The sequence below is a fragment of the Netta rufina genome (genome assembly GCF_964035555.1).
Source record: "Netta rufina genome assembly, chromosome: 2".
In the NCBI taxonomy this organism is placed as follows: Eukaryota; Metazoa; Chordata; class Aves; order Anseriformes; family Anatidae; genus Netta; species Netta rufina.
Window position 1 is genome coordinate 48,116,818 of NC_140124.1, and position 22,540 is coordinate 48,139,357.

A 22,540-nucleotide genomic window follows, 5' to 3' on the forward strand; every position below is an offset into this window, starting at 1 on the left:
GTGATTGGAACCTGGTCAGTGATTTAGCAGTTATAAATTTCATCAGACTCATTTTTGAACCCGACCATACAAATATGAGCACTTACTCCAGTTCAAAGGCAATACTGAATTCAAACGTTTCACTTATTTGAAATGGACAACACTAAAAGAACTTCAGGTTCTTCTTCTAATTCTTTGTAGCCATGCAACATACCGTGCTCTACCCATTTTCTTTAGCGTGTCTTTCAACTAATTCTGAATTTACCAAAAACCAGCATACACCTGTGACGTGAAACTCTGCATCAATCCTTACACAGAAAAAACCTGCACTTAGTTTGAGATCATCCGGAAAAAAACGAAGGAAGGGCCCTCAAGTGTCACATTGCCACAGCTATTTCACCAGCGGCCCAGCAGGTGGCAAGCAAGAATTATTGCACAGGAGAACCATTCCCGTGGGGGGGTCTTGTTTGTTTTGATTGTATAAACATTTTGAAATGTATAAATTATCATGTGTACAATAAAACTTTAGTAGCCTAGTGGCTATGAAAGTGGCAATGCTGTTTGACAGAATTATACAGAACTGATAGAAACAGGTATTTATTTTATATAAGTGAATTGGCATTTGAGAAGGTTCATTTTTCAAAAAATTACTTAAACCAAAGTCCTTCTCATATATGACCTGATTAAAAACAAAAACAAAACAAAACAAACAAACAAAACCCCCCCACACACAAAACAAACAAATAAAAAACCACTTACACAGGTATTCCTTAACTGAAATGTCTTATTTTTATCATGTCATTTATTTTTTGAGCAAATAGGACAATGCACTGCCCACCTTGTACAGCAAAATGTAAATGAACGGAGGACCACTTCTCTAACAGTTTCTTTTAGCAGAAGAAGGATCATTGCCTGATTCTTCCAACTCTTTGTACAGAAAAAGAGAACCAAAGTTGATCCAAGACTGGAACACAAAGCTCAGTCCTTTGCTAGACTGCTCCAAAACCCAACAAGTTTCACTAACAGTAGTTCCAAGGCTATCCAAAAGCACATGCCCCTGTTACACACTGCACAGATTAGCAAGATACTCACTGTAAAACAGTGATTTTTCAAGTCAGGAACAAAAGGAAGCATACAAGTGTTTTATAAAGCAAAAGACATTTTCAAGTTTCCTGGAAAGCAACTTTCCTGCCTTTTTGTTTTTATTATTATTTTTTAAAGTTGTAAGAGTTTTCTGCAACAGAGGTGACTGCAGAAGCCTAGGGTGAAAAGAAGACTACCTGAAATAGATTGTTCAAATTATCCTTATTTTTAACAAAGCTGCTTCAACTCTTCAACAATTTCTGCTCACTGCATTTTAATTTGACTTCAAAAAACAAATGTGTAAGGTGTATATATATAGTGATCTTTCCACTTTTATGACTGCACTAGGAACTACAAAAAATAATGTTATTTTTTATATGAGTTTGAATTTCACTTTCTTAGATTTTTGTTCTAACCTTGTGAAGTTGCTCATCCACACATTTTCCTCAAAATGAAAGATAGCTCAAGCAGTAAAAGGCAGAAGTGTCTTTGCAGGAATTAAAGAAATACTAACATGCTTCCCGCAGGAATGGAAGAATCCTTCTGGGATATATGTTGGGCTCTACCTTCTGTGTATCCCCTAAAAAATATTTACATTTTTAGGCATTAGGCTACCATTTCCCCAAAACAATACCGAGATAGATGGAACTTTAGAGTGAAGCACTGCAAGCGATCTAAGATCAGCTAAAAAGCAGCCACTTCAAATAATTTCACTGAAGATAAAATCCCAAACATTCCCTATTACCTGGAGGTCAGAATTATAAGCCTAATGTAAAATCAATCTTCTCTGAAAATAATGTTTTGGGACACAATGTTATAGTGATGAGAGTGAGGGAACCACCAAGTGTCAATGGTTTCACTAAACCATTTCCAGTAGAGAAATCAGGAGGTAGTCTGCATGACACTCTGTATGATGCTTTCTGACAAGTAAACAGCTATATGAATGTGGGAAAGTGTAAGGACGCATCAGCTGCTTGGTGGCTTCCACTTGCTGCTGCTAGATAGGGAAACTTTGTGTTAAGTGATAAACTGCATCCGATTATCTGAATTCAGATTGTCATCTACAGCTCATGAAAAGGGATCAGCAGGAGTTAACAGCAGCAGCAAACAGAAACAACTAAGGAAGGAATGGCTAATATATCGGACAGTTGACTTGTATGTTGTTCCCAAGTTGCATGAGTAATTTCTGTAATACATTTCCCCTCCCTCCCCTCCATGTCCCAAACCACCACCACTTGAAGCAGCCTTCACTTCTGCACAGATTTGAGGCTGCATGTCCTACCATTAAAATGCAAACTCCCCAACTTCAATCATTTCCAATTTATTTTCTGTAAACAGCTGCAAGACAAACATTTACTTGGGAGGAGCTGTTGACTCCATCAAGGGTAAAAAGGCCTTGCAGAGACATTTTTACAAATTAGAGGGCTGGACAGTCATCAACAATATGAAGCTTGACATTAGCAAGTGCCAGATACTGCACCTGTGATGGGGAAATCCTGAATATACATACAGGCTGAGAGATAAGAAGCTAGAGAGCAGCCCTGTTACACCACAACAATTCTCTGTTGTACTAGTCTTCTTCTCTGCAGGAAGAGGTGCATTCAACAAGCACAGTAAGTGATACTTCCAAAATGAAGAAGAATTAAAGAATAGCTATATTGCACACAGTTATAAACTATCTGAAAAGCATTAAAAAAAAAAAGTCAAAGATAGTATATTGACTCAATTTTAGATGAATGAATGCATCTGTGTCTCAAAAAGATATGAAGAAACATTTTTTTATGAATAAAACATATGATTAAATGGTAAAAATGATTCAATGGACCAATGATTAAATGGCAGAAACTGAGACATTAGACAAATATTTTTTTTATTAGACAAATAATTTTTTTATTTATTACAAATAATGAATTCAACTGCAGGTTATACAATACTAATTAAAGTCAATTCCTGCATTACAACTACCTTCTGACACCTGATCTGGCATCTCTGTCTGTCATGACCAACCTTCAGTTCCATCCCTCATTCCCAATCCTCTAGATACAAACCCATGTTTTTTTCCTCCTCCTGAAACCAGTAGCCAAACCACTATGAACACAGGAAGGAGCTCTATCTTTGGCTAACTTCAGTGTGGCAGCAACTCCATAATTCACAAATAGCTGCAAAAGTCCTGCTAAAATCTGGCAGATAATCCAACACTTATTTGCTCTATTAAGATGGCACATGCAAAGTCCTCTCAAGATACCCTTGTCTTTACACCCAAAGGACTTAGTGTCCAAACACCAGAAACTCTGTACAAGTAAGTTTCCACAAGCTTGTAACTTGAGTATGCTTTCAGAGGAAGTCTCTTGACAACAAGCCAACTCTCCTATAGAATAGCAAGCTTCTCCACTACATGGAACACAATTTAGCATCCCATTAAGAGATGTATTCTAAAAAATCTATAAGCATTTTTAGATGTCATTATTTTGAATATATATTTATATACACTCATTCTTATGTCCTTTTTAACAATTCTAGTTTTATCCAATTTACCTACACTTAAGACATGTATATGCACTCAAGAAAAAAAAAAACACCTGTAAACATTCAGACAAGTCATAGAAAACCCTCCTTGCATGAACTTCTACTTTTCACCTAGTTAGACCAGAAAGCATATTGACCACAAAAAGCACTTTACTGCCCAAGTGCAGACCACTTTTTCCAAGTTTAAAAAATCACAATATTAGTGATTAAAGCAATGGTTCCCAATGGTATCCTGCAAATGACTTGCACTTGCAGGATAACAACTGGATAAGAACCCTACTACTGGGATAAGCTTCTGCAGAGTATACACCTCTGAGTGTGGACCACAGTATGAACCACTAAGCAGAAAGATAAAAATCCAATTCTATCTCCATTTCTTTTCAGTGTAAAAGCAAGAATATTTGTACTACGAACTTCTTGTTCAGCATTCAGTGGAATACCTATGTCTTATTTATTGCAAAAAAACAAAACTGTGGTAACAGATATTTTCCAATTACATAGATACTTACAATAATTTTAACAGTCATATCTAAAAGGGATATAGATACACACGGAGGATATTTTTAAAGCAAACAGATAAAATGCTTACCCCCAAAGCTGGCAATCTTTGTGTGCAACTGACAGCAACCTTCAGTTTCCAGTCTGTTTCTCCATCAAGCTGGTCAGTTCGAATGAAACATGAACCTTGAAGTTAGAAAGATGTGAAACTATTTTTTAGTTATCCAAAATTCAGTTTGAGTTAAAAATTTGGAAGAATGAAAGCAAAGCAATTTAAAAATAGTTTAAAATAATTGCTGTGCATATAAATCAATTCATGCTTTAGAATCTGTATGCTGATTAAATGCTTTCTGCCAGGAAAATAGAACGTTTTTCCTGATAAAATTAACAATGTTCTTGTTTATGAACATGAGAAGAAAATCGTCTTTTACAGGTTTCTTAATGGTTTCTAAACAGGTTTTTGAATATTATCAGCAACAAATAGAACTTCACTGGTGGAAGTTGGAAAAGGTTTAATCTTTTTCCTTTTAGGATTTTGTTACTTGTGCAATTCCAAGACAATAGAGTAGGAAAACAACATCTGCAATTTTGTCTCATTGCTGCTATGACATATAACAAACTTCCATTACTTATATTCTCCTAGATTCACTGAAACTTCTCCCTCTCTTTACATCCTTAATGTGGATACCATTCAAAAACAGTTAGGGCACTAATTTATTCTACTTAAAGGAAGTAGTTTTTAATCACCTGTAATTGTCAAGGACCCAAAACTAAAGAAACCTGTCAACACATGAACAGTAACTAAAATATGATGGATGCATAAGATACAGACTGATACATAGTAAAGAGAATCAGTATGCTTTACAGACAGAAGACTAGTTGTCTTCTAGAAGACCAGAAGAAAGAAAAAAATTAAGCGCAGTGCAACAAGACCTCTCCATCACTATGTAACATTCCATATAATTAGTTAGATGGTATCACCATGTATGGACTATTACACAGGTTACTAATGTAAGACTCAAAAAAGCCTGCCACATGAACACTGCAAACCTATTTAAAAAAATTACAGACTTCCAATTGTTTCAAAGCCTTTTTAAAGGAAAAATAAAACAGCAATACTCCTCACAGTCACTACACTAGAGAATGCTTAAACATTTATCAACTAATAATTACAGCTTCTAGTAGAAGTTCAAGAAGTATTTGGACAGTTCTCTCAGACATATCATTTGATTTTGCGATGGTCCTTTGTGAAGCCAGGAGTTGGACTTGATGATCCTTGTGGGTCTCTTCCAACTTGGGATATCCTATTACATTAAGGCTTAAAAAAATTATACACAAATTCATACTGTATACTATGGTTGTGAAACAAAGAGATTTTTCTAGGTATTTGTTATTTTTAAACAATGTGTATAGACATAAATGTGTATATACAAGTTATTCTTTATTTTAACCAATCCAATAAAAACTAACAAAGTAGTCTCATCACTAACAGTGATATGGTAGCAATTAAACTAAAGGAAACACTGGCAAAGAAGTTTATCCAGGTTTGAGTCTTCTCACAGAGACAGTGAGCTGATGCCTGTAAATCAGTGAATCTAATATGCAACGCATCAGAGTATCTAATAGGCTATGTATCAGAAAGGGTGAGTGAACTATGCAACTATGAGTGAACATGAGAGAGATTCTTTTACAGGACATGGGGATGCCGATGCAAGTAAAATCTAATGGAATCCAATGTTTTATTCACCAGTGCCTATAAATTAAGAAGTTCAATGAGATAACAGTCTGAAAAGACATGCTGGAGCAGGAAGCCATCTAAAATTATATCTGACTGGAAGGAAGCTTTTTTACACAACAGTCTTTTGAAAGAAGCTTACAAGTCTTCATGTGACAGCTGTATTTATATTAAGCACACAGTAAGTAAACAAATCTTTTAATACAAAAGACTCTTAGAGCACATACTTTAACATAACCAAGGCACTAAGATAGAAGCTGCAGAGCTGTACCTAAAATAAATTCTTGAAAAGCTGATTTAAAATTCAACTAGATTCTTTATGGATTTTTTTCTATAATAAAATACGGTAAAGCACTGAAGAATCCAATGACATACAGTGCATTACAAGTAAAGGTGAAATATCTAGCAACACCTAGAAACACCAGTTTCACTGCACATTCTATCCATGGCATAGATCAGTTCACTTTCCATCATACTTTTCCTGTTCAAGACGTTTCATGGTTCTCTTTACCCTTCCTGTCAATGGTTGCTTTCTTCCATCAATTTCATTTAGAATTATACTATAGATCAATGCAGTTCAAGACCAGTGTGGCCCCTGTGAATGGTTGACTGCACATACATCCATTTAATAGAGCTCACACTATGACATGTATTGGCCAACCACATTTCCTCTCCACTTCAGCAGTTAATTTCATCAATAACTTATCTCATAGCCTGTTTCCCTTCTAACCAGAAAAGGGGGCTGCTTTCTGCCAAGTCAGCTTTCAATAATGATCACAACAGCAAAACCGAAACAATACAATCCTCTTCTCCACTTCAAATACTTCATCATAGCTAAATAAGTCATTTTAATTATATAATGAGATATTAAACTTGGCTTAACTAAGATATAAACACAGGAGACTAAACATATGACTAGAAACAACATATAAAAACAATTTCTAACTCTCACCAAGTTCCTGAACCTCTAAAGAACCAAGTATTTCTCACTTTATACTTCACCTTTCAACATATTCAAGTCAGCAGTACCTAAGACTTCTAAAATCAAACTCTTCTGGAAAAATAGCTGTCTTAACAACATCATTCGACAATGCTTGACAGTGTACCTTTCCCCAACCCCCAAAATCACAAATTATTTTTTAAGCGTTTGGTTTATGTAGACTTTGACAATGTTTTGCACCAGTGTTAAGTCACTTGCATTTCTAACATGAATATGACTTACATGGAAAAAACAACTATACAAACACCAGAAATTGTGCTATTCTCTGTGTATTCAAGGATAATTTTTGAACCAGACAATTTCCAGTGTACAAATCATAGAACTTTATGATATTGTTGTGCATTTTTTTAAAGTTATGTGCTGCTTAAAGGGAAAGTCATGGATTTAAATGTTTAGCAATCAAGCATAGCTGACAACAGAAAAATGAAATTCCACACTGAACATAAGAAATTTCCAAGGACAGAAATACTTTTCATAAAGCCATATATATAGGAGAATCAGGAAATTAAAGTACTTTTAAAAGTGGGGGCACACAGATGCTCATTTCCCATAAACAGACAATCACACAAGATTAGCAGCCAAATTTGAACATAATGTGTTTGATTTATTTTTGTCTTTATAGAGAAAATTTTTGAGTGAAATAAATCAGAACTTAAAGTTTCATCTAAAGAAATTACACCCGGTTTGAAGAGCTAATCATTTATCTGAAGTAGTACAAACTTCATGTGAATACATTTGAATTACTATACTACTACCTAGTATTCATTTAGCATAATCAGCTGAAGACAGGCACAAATCAGTCTAGAGCATCTCCGTGCATGGTAAGCCCAGGTACAACTAGACTGTTTTTCTAAAACCATTTCAGCTGAAATCAGTGAAACTTGCATGCTTAGGTAAGTCCTAGGACTACAGTTCTCGTTCGGGTGTTCTAGCAAAAGTTCAGCTATTTATTGGAGGTCTGTCCTTACCCTAAGACCGTCCTGGAATAAAAGTACCTGCAGCACAAAGGACGAAAACATTTTAAGAACCTTAAGTTAAGAATGTGTATTGAATTTACATGGCAAGGTTTGGATAGTGGGGAGTTGTAGGGGTAGTGGCCTCTGCAAGAAGAATCCAGAAGATGTCCCATGTCAGAAAAGGGCCAGTTTCAGCTGGCTCCAAAGGGACCCACTGCTGGCCAGAGCCAAGGCATGAGCAACACTGTAGAAAAAGCTACTGCACAACAACAGCTGGGAGAGAGAGGAGAAGCAGCCCTGCAGCCCCCAAGGTCAGAGCTGCAGGAGGGCAGGAGGTGCTCCAGGCACGCAGAAGCAGTTCCCTTTAAGAATTACCCAAGAATTTCATTTTTTCTGCTGCTCCGCAAAGGGCAAAACTTTTCCAGTATAAGAAAATGGGGAGAAAGAAGTTCCCTTGCGGCCTTGGAGAGGCCCCTGGTGGAGCAGGCTGTCCCCCTGCAGCCCATGGGTCCCACATGGAGCAGATCTCCACGCTGCAGCCCATGGAGGAGCCCCCGGTGCAGCAGGTGGATGTGGCCTGGAGGAGGCTGCAGTCCATGCAGGAGCAGGCCCCGGCCCGGAGCAACAGCCCATGAAGAGGAGCCCATGCAGGAGCAGGGAGTCTGGGGGGAGCTGCCACCCACCCATGGGGGACCCGTGCTGGAGCAGTTTGCTCCTGGGGGATGGATGGACCCCGTGGTACAGACCCCTAGGGGAACAGACTTGAAGAGCTACTACAATTCTATGAACGTTATAATCTGTGACTAAATGAAGTCTGTGCAACCAGAAGCAAAGAACTTCAACTTTTCCCTTAAAATAATCTTATTTTAATTTATTGCATAGCTTGTGACAACACACAATACATGGGTATCTGTTTTTTTTCAGTGAATTGACTGATCAAGGACCCATTTGCACAGTTTGAGTTCATTTACAAAAACAGATTTCTTTGAAGTCAACACAATATTTTAACACAACACTACTTAGATTCAAAACAAACATTAGCATTTGAAAGATTTTCTCCTAAAACTGAGAACCAAAGTTAAAAAGTAGGCATACCTTGAAATGTAGCCCCTTTTTCCCCAAAAGGGATTGTGTGCATTAATACTGAAGAAAAACAATGTTTCTTTCAGTATCTTTTACACTATGTTGAAATAGAGAAACAAAAGCTGATCTATGAACATAATAATTTATGGCCATCATGTATCTGGCTAAGATCTGACAAACAAAGCTCAGTATAGAGTAAGTAGAAAGTGTGTTCATTCAGTGTGTTCTGGACTTAAGGTTTCATTCAGAACATACACGAGGCACATGTATAGGACTAATGTTTCTGTGAGCATCTTATACTTACATGTCCATCAATAACAGAATGACTCATTTGTGGTCTGCCTGCCTCTAGAAATCCTGAAGAAAAAGTACCCAAACAAAAATTGTGTTCAGAGAATGTTTGTCACTCTATAGTCTCAAACAAGCAAAAAAGTCTCCTACAACCTCACTCAAGAGAGGAAGAGGGAGAACGTGAAGGAAGGTTTCTTAATGACGTAAAAAATATGTATTATAAGCTTCCTCGTATATAATACTATTATCATCAGTTAGCTGTATCTCCTATTTGTTATACTACCAAATGATTATTCATATTTAGTTTCTTACACATGGTTATATTTAATTTCCTGAAATGATCATAATATAAGTAAATTTGTGCTTACCATCAAGAACTTAAAATTATATTTTTATATACACCCGTCAGAGAATTAATTACAGTTTTTAACACAGCCTTCTGAAAACAAGTTATTACCAGCAACGTTATGTTTTTTCTTAACGTATTCTAGTTAATTGTAATTGGTTTGTTTTTAATTACATCATTTGAAATAGTTTTTTTTTTTTATGTATTAACTAAATTAATCACTATTTTGTTTCATTTGGAGATCTTGTTTCTGAAAAGCAAATGGATAGACTTGTTTTCCTTAAAACAACTACTTCACTAATCAGCCTGTTTGTCAAGTGGTTTGTAAAGAAATGCAGTTAAAATAAGAACTCTAGAATAATACTGACAGACAAAAAGCAATCTACTTTGCAAAAGGAGAATAATGTAAATTATTTTATAAAAAGTTGGAGTACCTGATTTTCATGGAAGGCTATATAATGAAGAAAAAATAATCCAAATGATTGGAATTACATCAAGATTTAATATTTGCTATGACTGTGGAAAGAAAGTAACAACAACCCTAAAAAACTTGCTTTAGTTTGGTACAGAAACAAAACTGTGTCTCATTTGTAGCATCTCCTTGTATTATACTGTTCTTTCAAGATTTTTTTTTATATTTTTTTTGGTAAAGGCTCTTTAATACCAGTGCAACACAATTTCTCATGATAGCCTAATAATGTCCTAAAATAATCAGATAGAAGCACAATATTATACCACTTATACATTGGTGTTCTTAGGGAATAATGCTGTTGAAAAATCCAAGACTGGATAATTGAATCCAAATACCTCAAATGCATGCATCAACTCATGGAGAGTCCCTGCAATTTAAATTCTGAGAATAGCAATGAAAAATTCAGATAGTCTGGCAAAATGAAAAGACAGGTTACCTCTGCTTTGTCTACCAGTTTTGTTTCTACAAAGAGAAGTCAGGAAAGTATGATAATACTTAAAACACCTGACTTCCAGGACTGGAAAGGTTTCTTGACTAATAGAAACATAAGAAGGGATCCAAGGACCTGAAAAAGAATTTCCGAGTCATGAGATGAAACAGCAGAGGGGATTCTGAGTTTAGTGGAGAGGGACAAAAAAAAAAAAAAAAAAAAAGCTAAGGTATAACTTATTCTGACTTGCATTAAAAAAATGACAGTGAACAACATACCAGTAAAAAAAAATAATTAGTATTTCTGTCCTAGACTTCTTCTGCACTTGCTTGGAGCAACCTCTTACAGCAGATCTTGTCTTCTACACTTATTTATAAGCATTTTACTAGCATGATATATTTTCAAAAAAAGACTTCAATTTTTTAGATTTAACAAGTACATTCAAATCCTTTCCACATTGCCTCAGCAGGCAACACTCCCACAGTATTTGTTACAAACGTCATTGTACACAGTAAAGAACAGTATATACGAAGTTAATCTGCAACACAGGAGTCCTGAAAACCTTACTTAAATTTCTCTTGGAGAACATTAAAGTTAAGGACTTCTGCTTTTTTTTTTTTTTTTTTTTTTTTTTCCTTCCCAAATATCAGCAGTATTAAGAAAGATTTGTGGGTAGGACTTAAGAGGGCTTATAGGTAGAATTCATATATCGTTTAAGCCATTTTAATGTCATACTGTGATAAAGATGCATCAGATGGAAACAACTGTAACTTACTTGTATATAGCAGACATGCAGTCATATGCCTTTTTTATTTTTAAACAAGAATAAAGATCAAGTGCCCTGGCCTTGAAAAGGTGTTATTTTATCTGTTATTTATAAATTCAGGGCAAAATTCCACATCCCCTTACATTTATAGAATTTAAAAATAAGTATAGAATGTATACACTTAAATAGTCTCAAAAAAAAACAACCAAACAAACACCAAAACCAAAACGAAGTTACATTTATATTCTCTAACGTGTAGATAATAGAAATTCAAGACAGTTATTCACAAACACAGATAATACTAAACCACCACTATAGGTCTGGTTTCTTTCCAACAGTCAAATCTAAATAAATAAAATTATGTCTGCCTTTTCGCTGAAGATCTGTATCCAATGAATTTTTTACAAATGAGAACAACAGCTACAACTAATGCCTTTCAAGGCTCAGCAAAACTGAATTATTAAATCTGTCTGCCTATATCCTATTACAGCCTACTTATGAATACTTGATTTTATTTTGTATAATTGACAACAGTTGTCAGGAAAGGAAGGTTTTAACAGCAATCAAATTAAGATCAACTGGTCTATATGTCACAGTGAAAAGCCTGCATCAAGTGTTGATGAATTAATTGATGGGTCACTGTGAAACAGGGGATGTGGAACTGTGGTGTCATGAATGGTTATATATTGTCTAGTGATGTTACAGTCTTCCTGCTTTAAGTCAAAAACACTGAAAGAGACGGCTTACTAGAATATGAACAAGAAAAATGGACTTTGCATACATAACACCAGATCATTTATGAACAACTTAATTTTTAAGTCATTTATATTACTTAAGTGACTATGTGCATGAAAATTTTAAACTGATGACAGGATGAGTAGCAGCACCAAGATGACACGTTAGACTACAGAGTTTCATTTACCACTACAACAGAAAGCTTTCAGTTATGATACCTACTACAGAGGGGAAGAAAACACTAGAACAGCTGAAACATCCTAAATATTTAAGCTATAACTCCTTCCTTTAGGATGTGATTACAAAATGTAGGCATATTTATACAAGACCAATGGAATTAGTTTTAAAGCATTAATTTCTCTTAATACCAGTGACAGAACTGTGTGTACTTGAGATATTTGATCTGAATTAAGAAACTGATGAAGCAATTGATTAATTGGAATTTAAGCCATCAGTCACTGGATCCATCAACAGATTCATTTACATTCTAAACAATCAGCTGATGGTCTTATAGGATACTGTGTATTAATACACAGTCAATATGATACCACCAAGCTCATCACAGTTCCTTATTGACAAGCACACTTGCTTTTAATCCAAGCTTGATCCACAACATCTTTTTTTGGATTGCTGTATTGATTCAGTGTGCTTTAGTAATTTTTACTTTTATTAAAAACATTATGGAATTATCTTACATACAGCAAACAATGTCCCAAGTGGGAAAAAAAGCATCTACATTCACGTTCACATTCTCAAATTTTAATGCAACTGATTTAGATGACTAAGATATACATGTGGATACTCAAAAGCATTAATTAATTCACCCTTCCTTTTAAAAGGTTTTCATATACTACTTTGCTCCATTGTTTTTCTGATGTATACTAATAATCCCCTTTTGCAGAAACTCAGTGAACAGAAAATAAAGGTAATCTGTATTATTTGTACCTTTACCAGGAACGTGCAATTTTATATCTTGTAAAAAAAAAATAAACAGTAATAAGTCTCAAACTCTGACATACAGAATGCTTATAAGGCTGAACAAGATCTTGCTTCACTTTCCAGATCAAAAAAAATCAAAGGAGGCCAGAATACCACTTCATAATCGTAGAAAAATCAGTACTTGGCAGATGTGCCAAGTATGGCTCTACTGACAGCTCTTATACAATCACAGGAATATTTTTCACTGACACCACTCCCTTTTTCTGCACTTGTTTTGTCTACTATTATAATTTATTTTTTTTTTTGACATTTAGAACCGGAGTAACTTATATGGGGATCTATCCCTATATCCAGAGAATTGAGAATATTTTCAGTTTTGCTCATTAATTTTTAAACCAATTTTGCTAGCACCATGAACATTAGTCATGCTTAAGTACGTATGTTAGAATTATGTTTCACATATAATTATGTTTTCACACTGCAAGAAACAATCATTACATTGCTGCCTATAATAACAGAAATGAAATTAGGATATTTTAACTAGCCCTTCTTGTATTTTTGTCTTAACTTCCAGCAGAAAAATTAATCAAGTAATTTTCTGATCCCAACGCAAAGCACACATTAACACTGATGCCATAAGCCTTGTAAGGTTCAATGCATATATTAAGAATACTGAATAAACTAGCTTCTTAATTTCAGAGCTTTGACTGGACAGCAGTACTCTATCAACATTCCTAACACTTAACTACTTCTAAAGACTGATAATACAAATATATATATATGTATATACATCTTAAAGGATATTTCTTTTACATTATTTAAGGTTCATTTTCTCTCCCAAGGAAAGCAGAGCTCACAAACAAAAAGATATGGAGAAAAGTGTATGGCCAAATATATAAGAATCCATTAAAAGTGCATTTAGTCTCCCAGATTTAGCAGAAGTAATCAGCTTGAAGTACACACCAGTACTAAATGAGGAGCAAAAATAAAGCCTTAGTACCTCATCATACACAAACACATAAAAGTCAACGGTGATGCGGATAAAGCCATCAGATTACAACAGGCATATGAGCAAACAAACAACAACAACAAAAAAACTCTTATTAGGAAAGATGATAACATGCTTTACCAAACAGGAGCCTAGAAAGAAGCAACAAACCCACCCATGAAGATTGACCACTGGACTTCCCTACAGCAAGAAGCACACAACTTCATTTTTTTTTTCCCCAGTTCCTTTTTGCTTGACAAAAGAAAGTTTGTAAAGCTACAAGGACATCTGCAATCAAACTGTAACTGAAACAGTTAAACATGACCTAATTTGCATTTACCCTCCATACATACCAAGAGCAATGACAGTGTGGAAACACTGGCTTTAGCACTTGTATGGAGAGCCCTACTCACCTGTGTACTACTTGGAAAGCAGGCTCTCAGGGTCTCTACCACTGAAGAGATGCTAGACTTACACATGCTCCCATCCCAACTTCAGCCAACTACACCTCAAGCCCCATATGAAAATTAGAAACTGACTACATTTCTAAGTTATGCTTTCCTTATGAATACGTTAAGATTGGTATGAGGATCATTTCTAAATGTAGTGAAACAACTTTAAAACTACTGCAAGGTCATTCCTCATTACACCTAATAATCTGAACTTTACAGTTTATGCAGAAATTCCTTTTTCATAATACAGATAAGGATCACCAAGATATATTTTCCATTAATTTCAAAGAATCATCAAGATAATTTTAACAGGTTGCAGAGCAGAGCTTTCAGTGAAGAAGAGAAAATTATCTAAAAGAAGGTTTCAGTATTTTTATAAATTCATAATGCATGACATGATTCTTAAACAGATACTTCATGGAAATCATACAATAAACTGTTTCTAAGCAGGGAATTCTTGAACCAAACTTGTGAAAGTTGTAAGCGTTAGTGAAAACAGTACTGCATGATGATGAAACAAACTACCTTCACCACATAGTATAAGCCTCCAATATTCCAAACTAAAGGAATACATTAAAAAAAGCTTGCTAAAAAATGACAAAATTCAGATAAATGTGCAGTGATTTTCCAACTAGAGTTGCAAAGGTGTTTAAAGACAGACCTTTAAGAATTACCTAAGAGCATGCATGAATTTCATTTTTTCTGCTGCTCCGCAAAGGGCAAAACTTTTCTAGCATAAGAAAATGGGGAGAAAGAAGTTCCTCTGCGGCCTGTGGAGAGGCCCCTGGTGGAGCAGGCTGTCCCCCTGCAGCCCATGGGTCCCACATGGAGCAGATCTCCACGCTGCAGCCCATGGAGGAGCCCCCAGTGGAGCAGGTGGATGTGGCCTGGAGGAGGCTGCGGCCCATGGAGAGCCCCAAAAGGAGCAGGGGTCTGGGGGGAGCTGCAGCCCGTGGAGAGGAGCCCACACAGGAGCAGGGCTCTGGGGGGAGCTGCCGCCCACCCGTGGGGGACCCGTGCTGGAGCAGTTTGCTCCTGGGGGATGGATGAACCCCATGGTATGGAGCTGTGTGGGAGCAGTGCTTGAAGAGCTGCTGCCTGTAGGCAGCCCACACTTCAGGAAGGATGGCATCCCATGGGAGGAACCCCACAAGGAGCAGGGGTAGAGAGTGACCATGAAGAAGCAGCGGAGATGAAATGCTGGGGACTGACCGCAGCCCCCGTTCCCCTTCCCCTGTGCCACTTGGGGGGAGGAGGTGGAAGAGGGTGGATGGGAGGGGGGGGAAGGTGGTTTTAGTTTGGTTTTTAGTTTCTTACTGCTCTAGCTTGTTAGTTATAGGTAATAAATTTCTCTAATCTCCCTACACCACGTTTGTTTTGCCTCTCACAATAATTATTAAGTGATCTCCCTGTTCTTATCTCAACCCTTGAGCCCTTTCCATCACATTTTCTCCCCTCTTCCCTTTGAGGAGGGAGAGTGAGAGCGCGACTGTATTAGAGCTCAGCTGCCCACCTGATTAAAACCACCACAACCTCAAAGACGAACAAAGTGCTAAGCTAGTCTTCCTCTACTGTTCTACAAATGGACAACCTGGCATTAGAAGCCCATTTCCAACATGTTCATCTGGTCTTCACTTCATTCTCTGGTCCCTACCAAGAAGTAGGTTAAGAGGTCCATTGAATGGTAATGCACTGAAACCTCAGAAAAGTTACTGCACACACAGAGCTGCTGACAACATGCTGAGTCTGACTGGAACTTTACTACAGATCCCGAACTTAAAACATTCTTTTGTACTATTCATGTAGTGACTTTGAAAAAACAAAAACAAAAACAAAAAAAAAAAAAAAAAAAACAAAAAAAAAACAAAAAAAACCCCACACACTTTAAACAGACACCAGTAACTTTTTTTTTTTTTTTTTTTTTTTTTTTATTGTGGTCTCCCTTATTAGAAGTTACACCAGCTAACTTGCTTTCAGGTAACATTATCACATTTTCAGAAGTTAGCATACAATTTTCACATCTACCTGTGCCATTTTAAACGTGAACAAAACCACATATATTACAAAACAATAGAGCTGCTGTATTTCAGTGCAGTTCATATAGCTCACGTACAATTAAAAAATGCAAGCCATGTAAACTGCAGTGAACACTCGCTTCGGATTTCAAGATATCCAGACTGCTGCTCCACCCAAGCTGCCAAATGCTCCAAAATCACTGGAGTGTGAGAACAGGCAGATTTATGACCAACACAATATACAAGCTCTTCGATACATACCAGAAACTTTTTTTTCAACCCTTTTTAGTTATTGTATAAATTTACAGTGAAGTATTTCCTTGTTACTATTTTAATGCAAACCTAATGCAACATATGCACTGTGCAAGACATCCAAGTATGCACAGAAAATAATTAGGCAATGAAATACATTTTATCTTCTAATAACATTTTACTGTGTAATTTTTACATCAATAATACATATAGCATAATAGGATTAGCAGCTTAACGTTTCTACCTCATAAAAACCATCAGTGTCAGGTATATTCGTATCTTCTAGCATTACTCAGTGGCTTAAAGTAGATACCAAACATTTCAAGCCTGCATTAAATCAAATGTAAAAAGGGGAATAGGAACTTAAGTACAGAAACACATTAAAGTAGTTTGGACAGGATGTTGGCAAATACTCATGCCCTGAAGATAAACTTTTATCTGGCTGTATGTGCAAAACTTAACTCCAATCATTTATCATTCTTTATAGCAATACATTTTTCAAAGCATTTTAATTCACAGGCAGGTAAGTTTTATAGCATATGTTTTCTAAACATAATAGAAAATGTCAGAATGTGTGATAAATGCAACACTTTTAAGCTTTACTATTCTGCAGTAGGTGGTTTTACAAGGAGATTGAAAATGACCTATGTTTGAGGCAACTACATTTGCAAAAATGAAGAGCTACGGAAGCCTCAAAATAAAAATGATTTTCCTGTTCTTTATTTTCATTTTACTCATGCCATCATTGATAAAATAGTTACAAGTAAAAAAAAAAAAATCCTAAAATTACTTAAGTAGAAATTTCAATACAAGTTATATGGTCTTTTTCATTGAATCATAAAATCATTAAGGCTGGAAAAGACCTCCAAAATCATCTAGTCCAATTGTTCCTCTACCACCAATATCAGCCACTAGATCATGTCCCTAAGTACTACATCTACCCTTCCCTTAAACACCCCCAGATCTTGTCCTCCAGATCTTGATGTTGAGCAAATGATGGTAGTAACAGAAAAAACACCACAATCAAGTTTATATACATTACCTGTATCTTTGTAATGTGGCATTTTTTCTATACATTAAAGGCATTTCAGGAGCTAGATAATGAGCTACAACATTCATTTCACAGGGGCATAACAGCATCAATTTACAACAAGGTGTCTGGGAACTTCTGGAATTTTGAAGCCAATGTTTGCCACTGCCCTCGTACGTCACCAAGGATGTAGTTGTCAGTGTACTGCCAAGGACAGCAATCAGCTAGCCTTCAGGACCAATGCCACTACTGTCTAAGGAGAAAGATGAGGATCCTCTTTACTACAATTGCTCTGCATCTTTGCAGTTGAACCCCCTGAGAGAGATACAGGAAATAGTGATACTCTTTCCCATGGTGCAGTCACCACTTAGAGGGTTATCTGAGGTCATCACATGTTTGAGAAGCTTAATTGCTAGGATGAGAGCCATTATGGCACATACAGAGGGTACAGACAGAGTCAACAGAATTGTTTTACAGGATGTCCTGCTTGTGAGATTACACTTTTACATTTGCAAAGCTTAGCAGTGCTCACTACAGACCTACGCAGTCCTTATCTGTTTGTGGACAGCAAGTCTAGCAGGGCACCCCTCCAGTAGGCTCACTAACCAGCTGAGTCAAGAAGCTGTATTCCACATACTCCAGGAACCTCCTAGACTGCTTCCTCTGGGCTGTATTGTATTTCCAGCATGTCTCAGGGAAGTCGAAGCCACCCATAAGAACAAGTGCTGGCAATTGTGCAACTTCTTGTAGAAGTTGCTTGTAGAAATTCTACAAGCTGCTTGTAGAATGCCTTGTCCATCTCTTCATCCTGGTTTCCATCCAACTTCTGACCCCACCAGGATGTTCACCTTGTTGGCCTTTCCCTGATCCTTACCCATAAGGACCCAACCTTATCACCCTGAGCTCTACAACATTGAAACACACTCTAATATAGAGAACCATGCCACTGCCCCTCTTTTGTTGCCTATTTCTTCTGAAGAGCTTATAGCTGTCCAAAGTTTTGTTACAATTTTGAAAAATATGAGTATGTTTGTGACTGATAATTAACACGAGTAAATATAGCAGTGTTAAGGAGTTTTGTAAGTGAAATCCAAGAAACTCATCTCTGATATGAGGAATATATCTCCTAAAATACTCACATAGGTAAGACCAAACCAGTGTAATGCTGCTCAGAAAAATACAAGGTACTACAATCATGTAACTGACATTATCTTTACAGGAAGGTTCTTCACAATCAGAGGAATTTGTTTGCAAGAATTTGTAAATTATTTCCTATTTCCCTATTGCTTCCATTGCACAGCTATAGTAGTAGACATTTTGGAATGTCTAGGCCTATATATTGAACTTAGAAACATACAAAACAATCTTCTGATGACTATTTGTGGATGATCATATGCTTAGAAAATTAGGTTATTTTAAAGTTACATTTCAGCAAGAAAATGTATGAAAAGATCAGATCAGACTGTATGAAGTCTAGAATCCTTGGCCTTCAGCTACCAAATTTGTGCTACTTGGTAATTGCTCATTGGGTTTTACTCGTCATTGAGTGGTTTGGGTTCGAGGGAACCTTTAAAATTAATCTAGTCCAGACACCCTACCATTGGGAGGGACACCTTCCACTAGACCAGATTGTCCAAAGCCCCATCCAGCCTGGCCTTGAACAATTCCAGGGATGGGGCATCCACAAGTTCTTTGGGTAACCTGTTGTGGTGTCTCACCACCCTCATAGTGAAGAATTCCTTCCTTTCATCTAAATTACTTCTACCCTCTTCAGTTTAAAACCATTACCCTGTCCTATCAGTACAGGCCACTGTAAAAAGTCTCTCTCCATCTTTCTTATAAGCCCCCTTTAAGTATCAAAAGGCTGCAATAAGGTCTTCCCGGAGTCCTCTCTTCGCTCCAACTGAGTTGGTGCAGCACCTTACGCTTGGCCTTATTGAACTCCATGAGTTTCATGTGGGCCCACTTCTTAAGCCTGTCAGGTCCCTGACACACTGAACAGTGACATTTATGTGATGAATTCAGTGTTATGTTGAACCTATTTGCAGTGCAAAAGCAAGTAATGAGGTTTCTGAGAGACATGAGACCAACAAAGAGCAACCAATTATTTTCAGTAGGTGAACAGATGAACCTTGAAATACAAAAATCCTACAGTTACTGTAGTGCTATCTGTGACCAGTGAAACTGAGCAGCCAGTGGGAGTTGTTCTCCAGAGTATTTCCTCTAGCAGCACAAGCAAATAAAAAACAAACACAAAAACATTTTTTGCCAACGTCATAGTTGCTGAGTGTATAGAAGTTGATGCATTAAAATTCATCTGTGGACCATATTTTAGTAGACTTCTGCCTTTACATTTTTTCCAACTCCAATTTTGTTGGAGGAGGAATACCTCAATAACTATCTCAGTACTTCAACATTTGGGAAAACTGTTTTTTGCAGAAGCATTGGCTTTTGCTCTATATAGAATCAAGTGTCTCGCAAAAATGCTAACTGTGCAAAAAGATTTACGGGGTTCAAATATCATAGTCAGGAAAGTTGAAGTAGACCAGTAAAAAAAAATCTATTTTACCCTATAGAAATTCAGCTTCTATCAGGAAAGACTGAAGAGAAAACCCAGCTTTCCTTTTCATAGTATCACAAAGCATTATCCATGCAACAAGAAGGACCTTGGGAAAAAGAAAAGGGCTAAACTAAAATTAATCAGTTCTTATCCTCCTGAAAAGCTAAAAATGAAAAACAGTAGAATAACAATGTTATGATAAGTCTGGTCACAGCCAATTAGTTAGCAGTAGTACAGAAGACACAATTCTTCCTAGTCCTAGAGTCTATGAAGCATGTCATATACCAAGAGGCAGTCATCTACTGTTTCTTTTAGCTGCAATAGCTTTAGAAAATAACCATTCCCATGTACAATACTATTGTACTGCCAGGTCACCTTTCTCACAGGAACCTTTAATTTGTGGCCAATTTCAACCAAGTTATGGTTGAAACCAACAAACTCTTGTGATTTCACAACTGAAAGCTAAGAGAGCACTAATACTACGGATACCAGGTCTTATAAACGCATGCACCAGGTTTTCAAGAATGACCAGGTTCAGTTCATGTTAGAACACCTCTGTGTGTTAATATAATTAATACCTGACCTGTATCTGAATCTGGTCACTGAACCAAGGCACGTATGTACTTATAGAAGTCATAACCAAGTTTGAGAACAGGTATTTGAGCTCAGAAAAGAATTTATCTTTGAAAATTGTCTCTATTAGAGACATGTATAGAAACATGTAACATGCATAGAAACATATTATTCCCATAATGCTGAAGTCATCAACACCTGCTTCAGTCAGCAGTTCCTGTGGACAATCAGAAAGTTACACAATGATGTCTGGAATGCTCCATCTAGCTTCTAGCATCTAGCACCTGCATATATGCAAATGTAGAGAGCATACCAAGCTATTAAAAAAAAAAAAAAAGAATCTGGAAATTCTGTGTTAGGGGCCACTAGGGCTTAGCTTAATTTTAGTTAAGGAAACTCTGTTGACATAACACTGATCTTGGCTACATTTGCTTAACAGCTTTCTGCTAAGGTAGTCAGTTGTTTTTGGCATGATGCCTACTTGTACATCCAATGAAAATAACCTTTAAACCACCTTTTTGTAGCAAATTCAGCATGAATGTTTACCTTTAATCTTGTGAAGAGTTGATAAACAGGACAAATCTCCCAAATTACTTCTCATCTCTGCTGTATATGAGTGGAAATCATGAGATTCTGCCAAAATCTTCCACTCCACACCCCCTTTCAAATAAAGATATTCCAAGGTTTTACTCTCCTTTTTCTCCTTTTTTTTTTTTTTCCCAGTTTTTTTTTTTTTTTGAAGCTAACAAAGACCTTGTAGAAGTTTGTTATATGGGGAGCCTGACAGTAGCGAAACATTCAAGACAGAGGATTGCCCTCCCACACCCCAAAGTAATTAATATTACTTAATAAGTATTAATAATTAATAATAATTGATAACCCAAGATTACCCAAAGTAATCTTAACTCTAAACTCAGCCATCTAGCTGTCTCCTTTCACACAGAAATATCAACTGATCAGAAAGTCAAAAATGAATAGGAAACAAACTAAAAAGCCAATCAGAGAGTAGAAGAGAGTAGAGTAGAAAGAATCCTAAAAAATCTGTATTCCTAAAAGTTCATTTGGGGAAAGAGAGGATGGGAGGAAAACAAGCACATAGCATTGCCTCATTTCTTCCATGGCACCACACATGGGTGAAAAGGAGGCTTAACTGTTTTAGACTGAACTTCATAAACTACCAAATTATAAATCAAATTGCTTCTTTTCTGACTGAAGAAATAAGATACTGAAGTGCTGCAGACAACATTAATATGTGGTGTAAATACTGAAATGGGAAAACATGGAAGTGAGGTGGATTTTAAAATTAGTTCAAACTCTTTGCTTTACTCTTTATAGATTTATGGTAACAAATTATAGTTAAATTGTTTTATTGCACAGAAGATAAAATAAAATTACATATAGAACATAAAACCATGCAAAAACTAATGTGCTTTACAAAGTATTTAAAGTGTTGCCTATAAATTAAGCCATAAATCAGTCAAAACCACAACATCGAAGAAAAAGCAATTACAGATGTAAGTGTTCGCTCTTTAGTCAAAAAACAATTATTGCCATATGTTTGAAGTTCAGTGTTGCTTTTTTTTTCTTTTTAAGAGTACAACATGAATATAACTAGTCCACCTGTTGCATGTTTACACAAAGTGAATTTTCAATGCTAAAAATCACATTCCATGTATAGTAGAAGTGCACATGAAATAATTTATATCAGAATTCTGGGCAGATTTCACTGAATTTGCTCTTTGTTCATTTTACAGTATAATGAACTTTTACCTAGTAGTTACACAACTCCTTCAAAGTGTTCACAAGCATTTTTTTTTTATTTAATATTTTT

General features: G+C 36.3%; 1 protein-coding gene across 4 annotated transcripts in view; it reads right to left on the reverse strand.

The window, feature by feature from the left end:
* Window positions 1-22,540, reverse strand: part of ATP9B (ATPase phospholipid transporting 9B (putative)) — a 164,968-nt gene that overhangs the window by 89,082 nt on the left and 53,346 nt on the right. For all 4 annotated transcript variants that reach the window (XM_084282525.1, XM_084282524.1, XM_084282526.1 and 1 more), the window contains one exon: window positions 4,178-4,272. In XM_084282525.1, coding sequence (XP_084138651.1) covers window positions 4,178-4,272 — 95 coding nt within the window. The remainder of the gene's footprint in view (window positions 1-4,177; window positions 4,273-22,540) is intronic.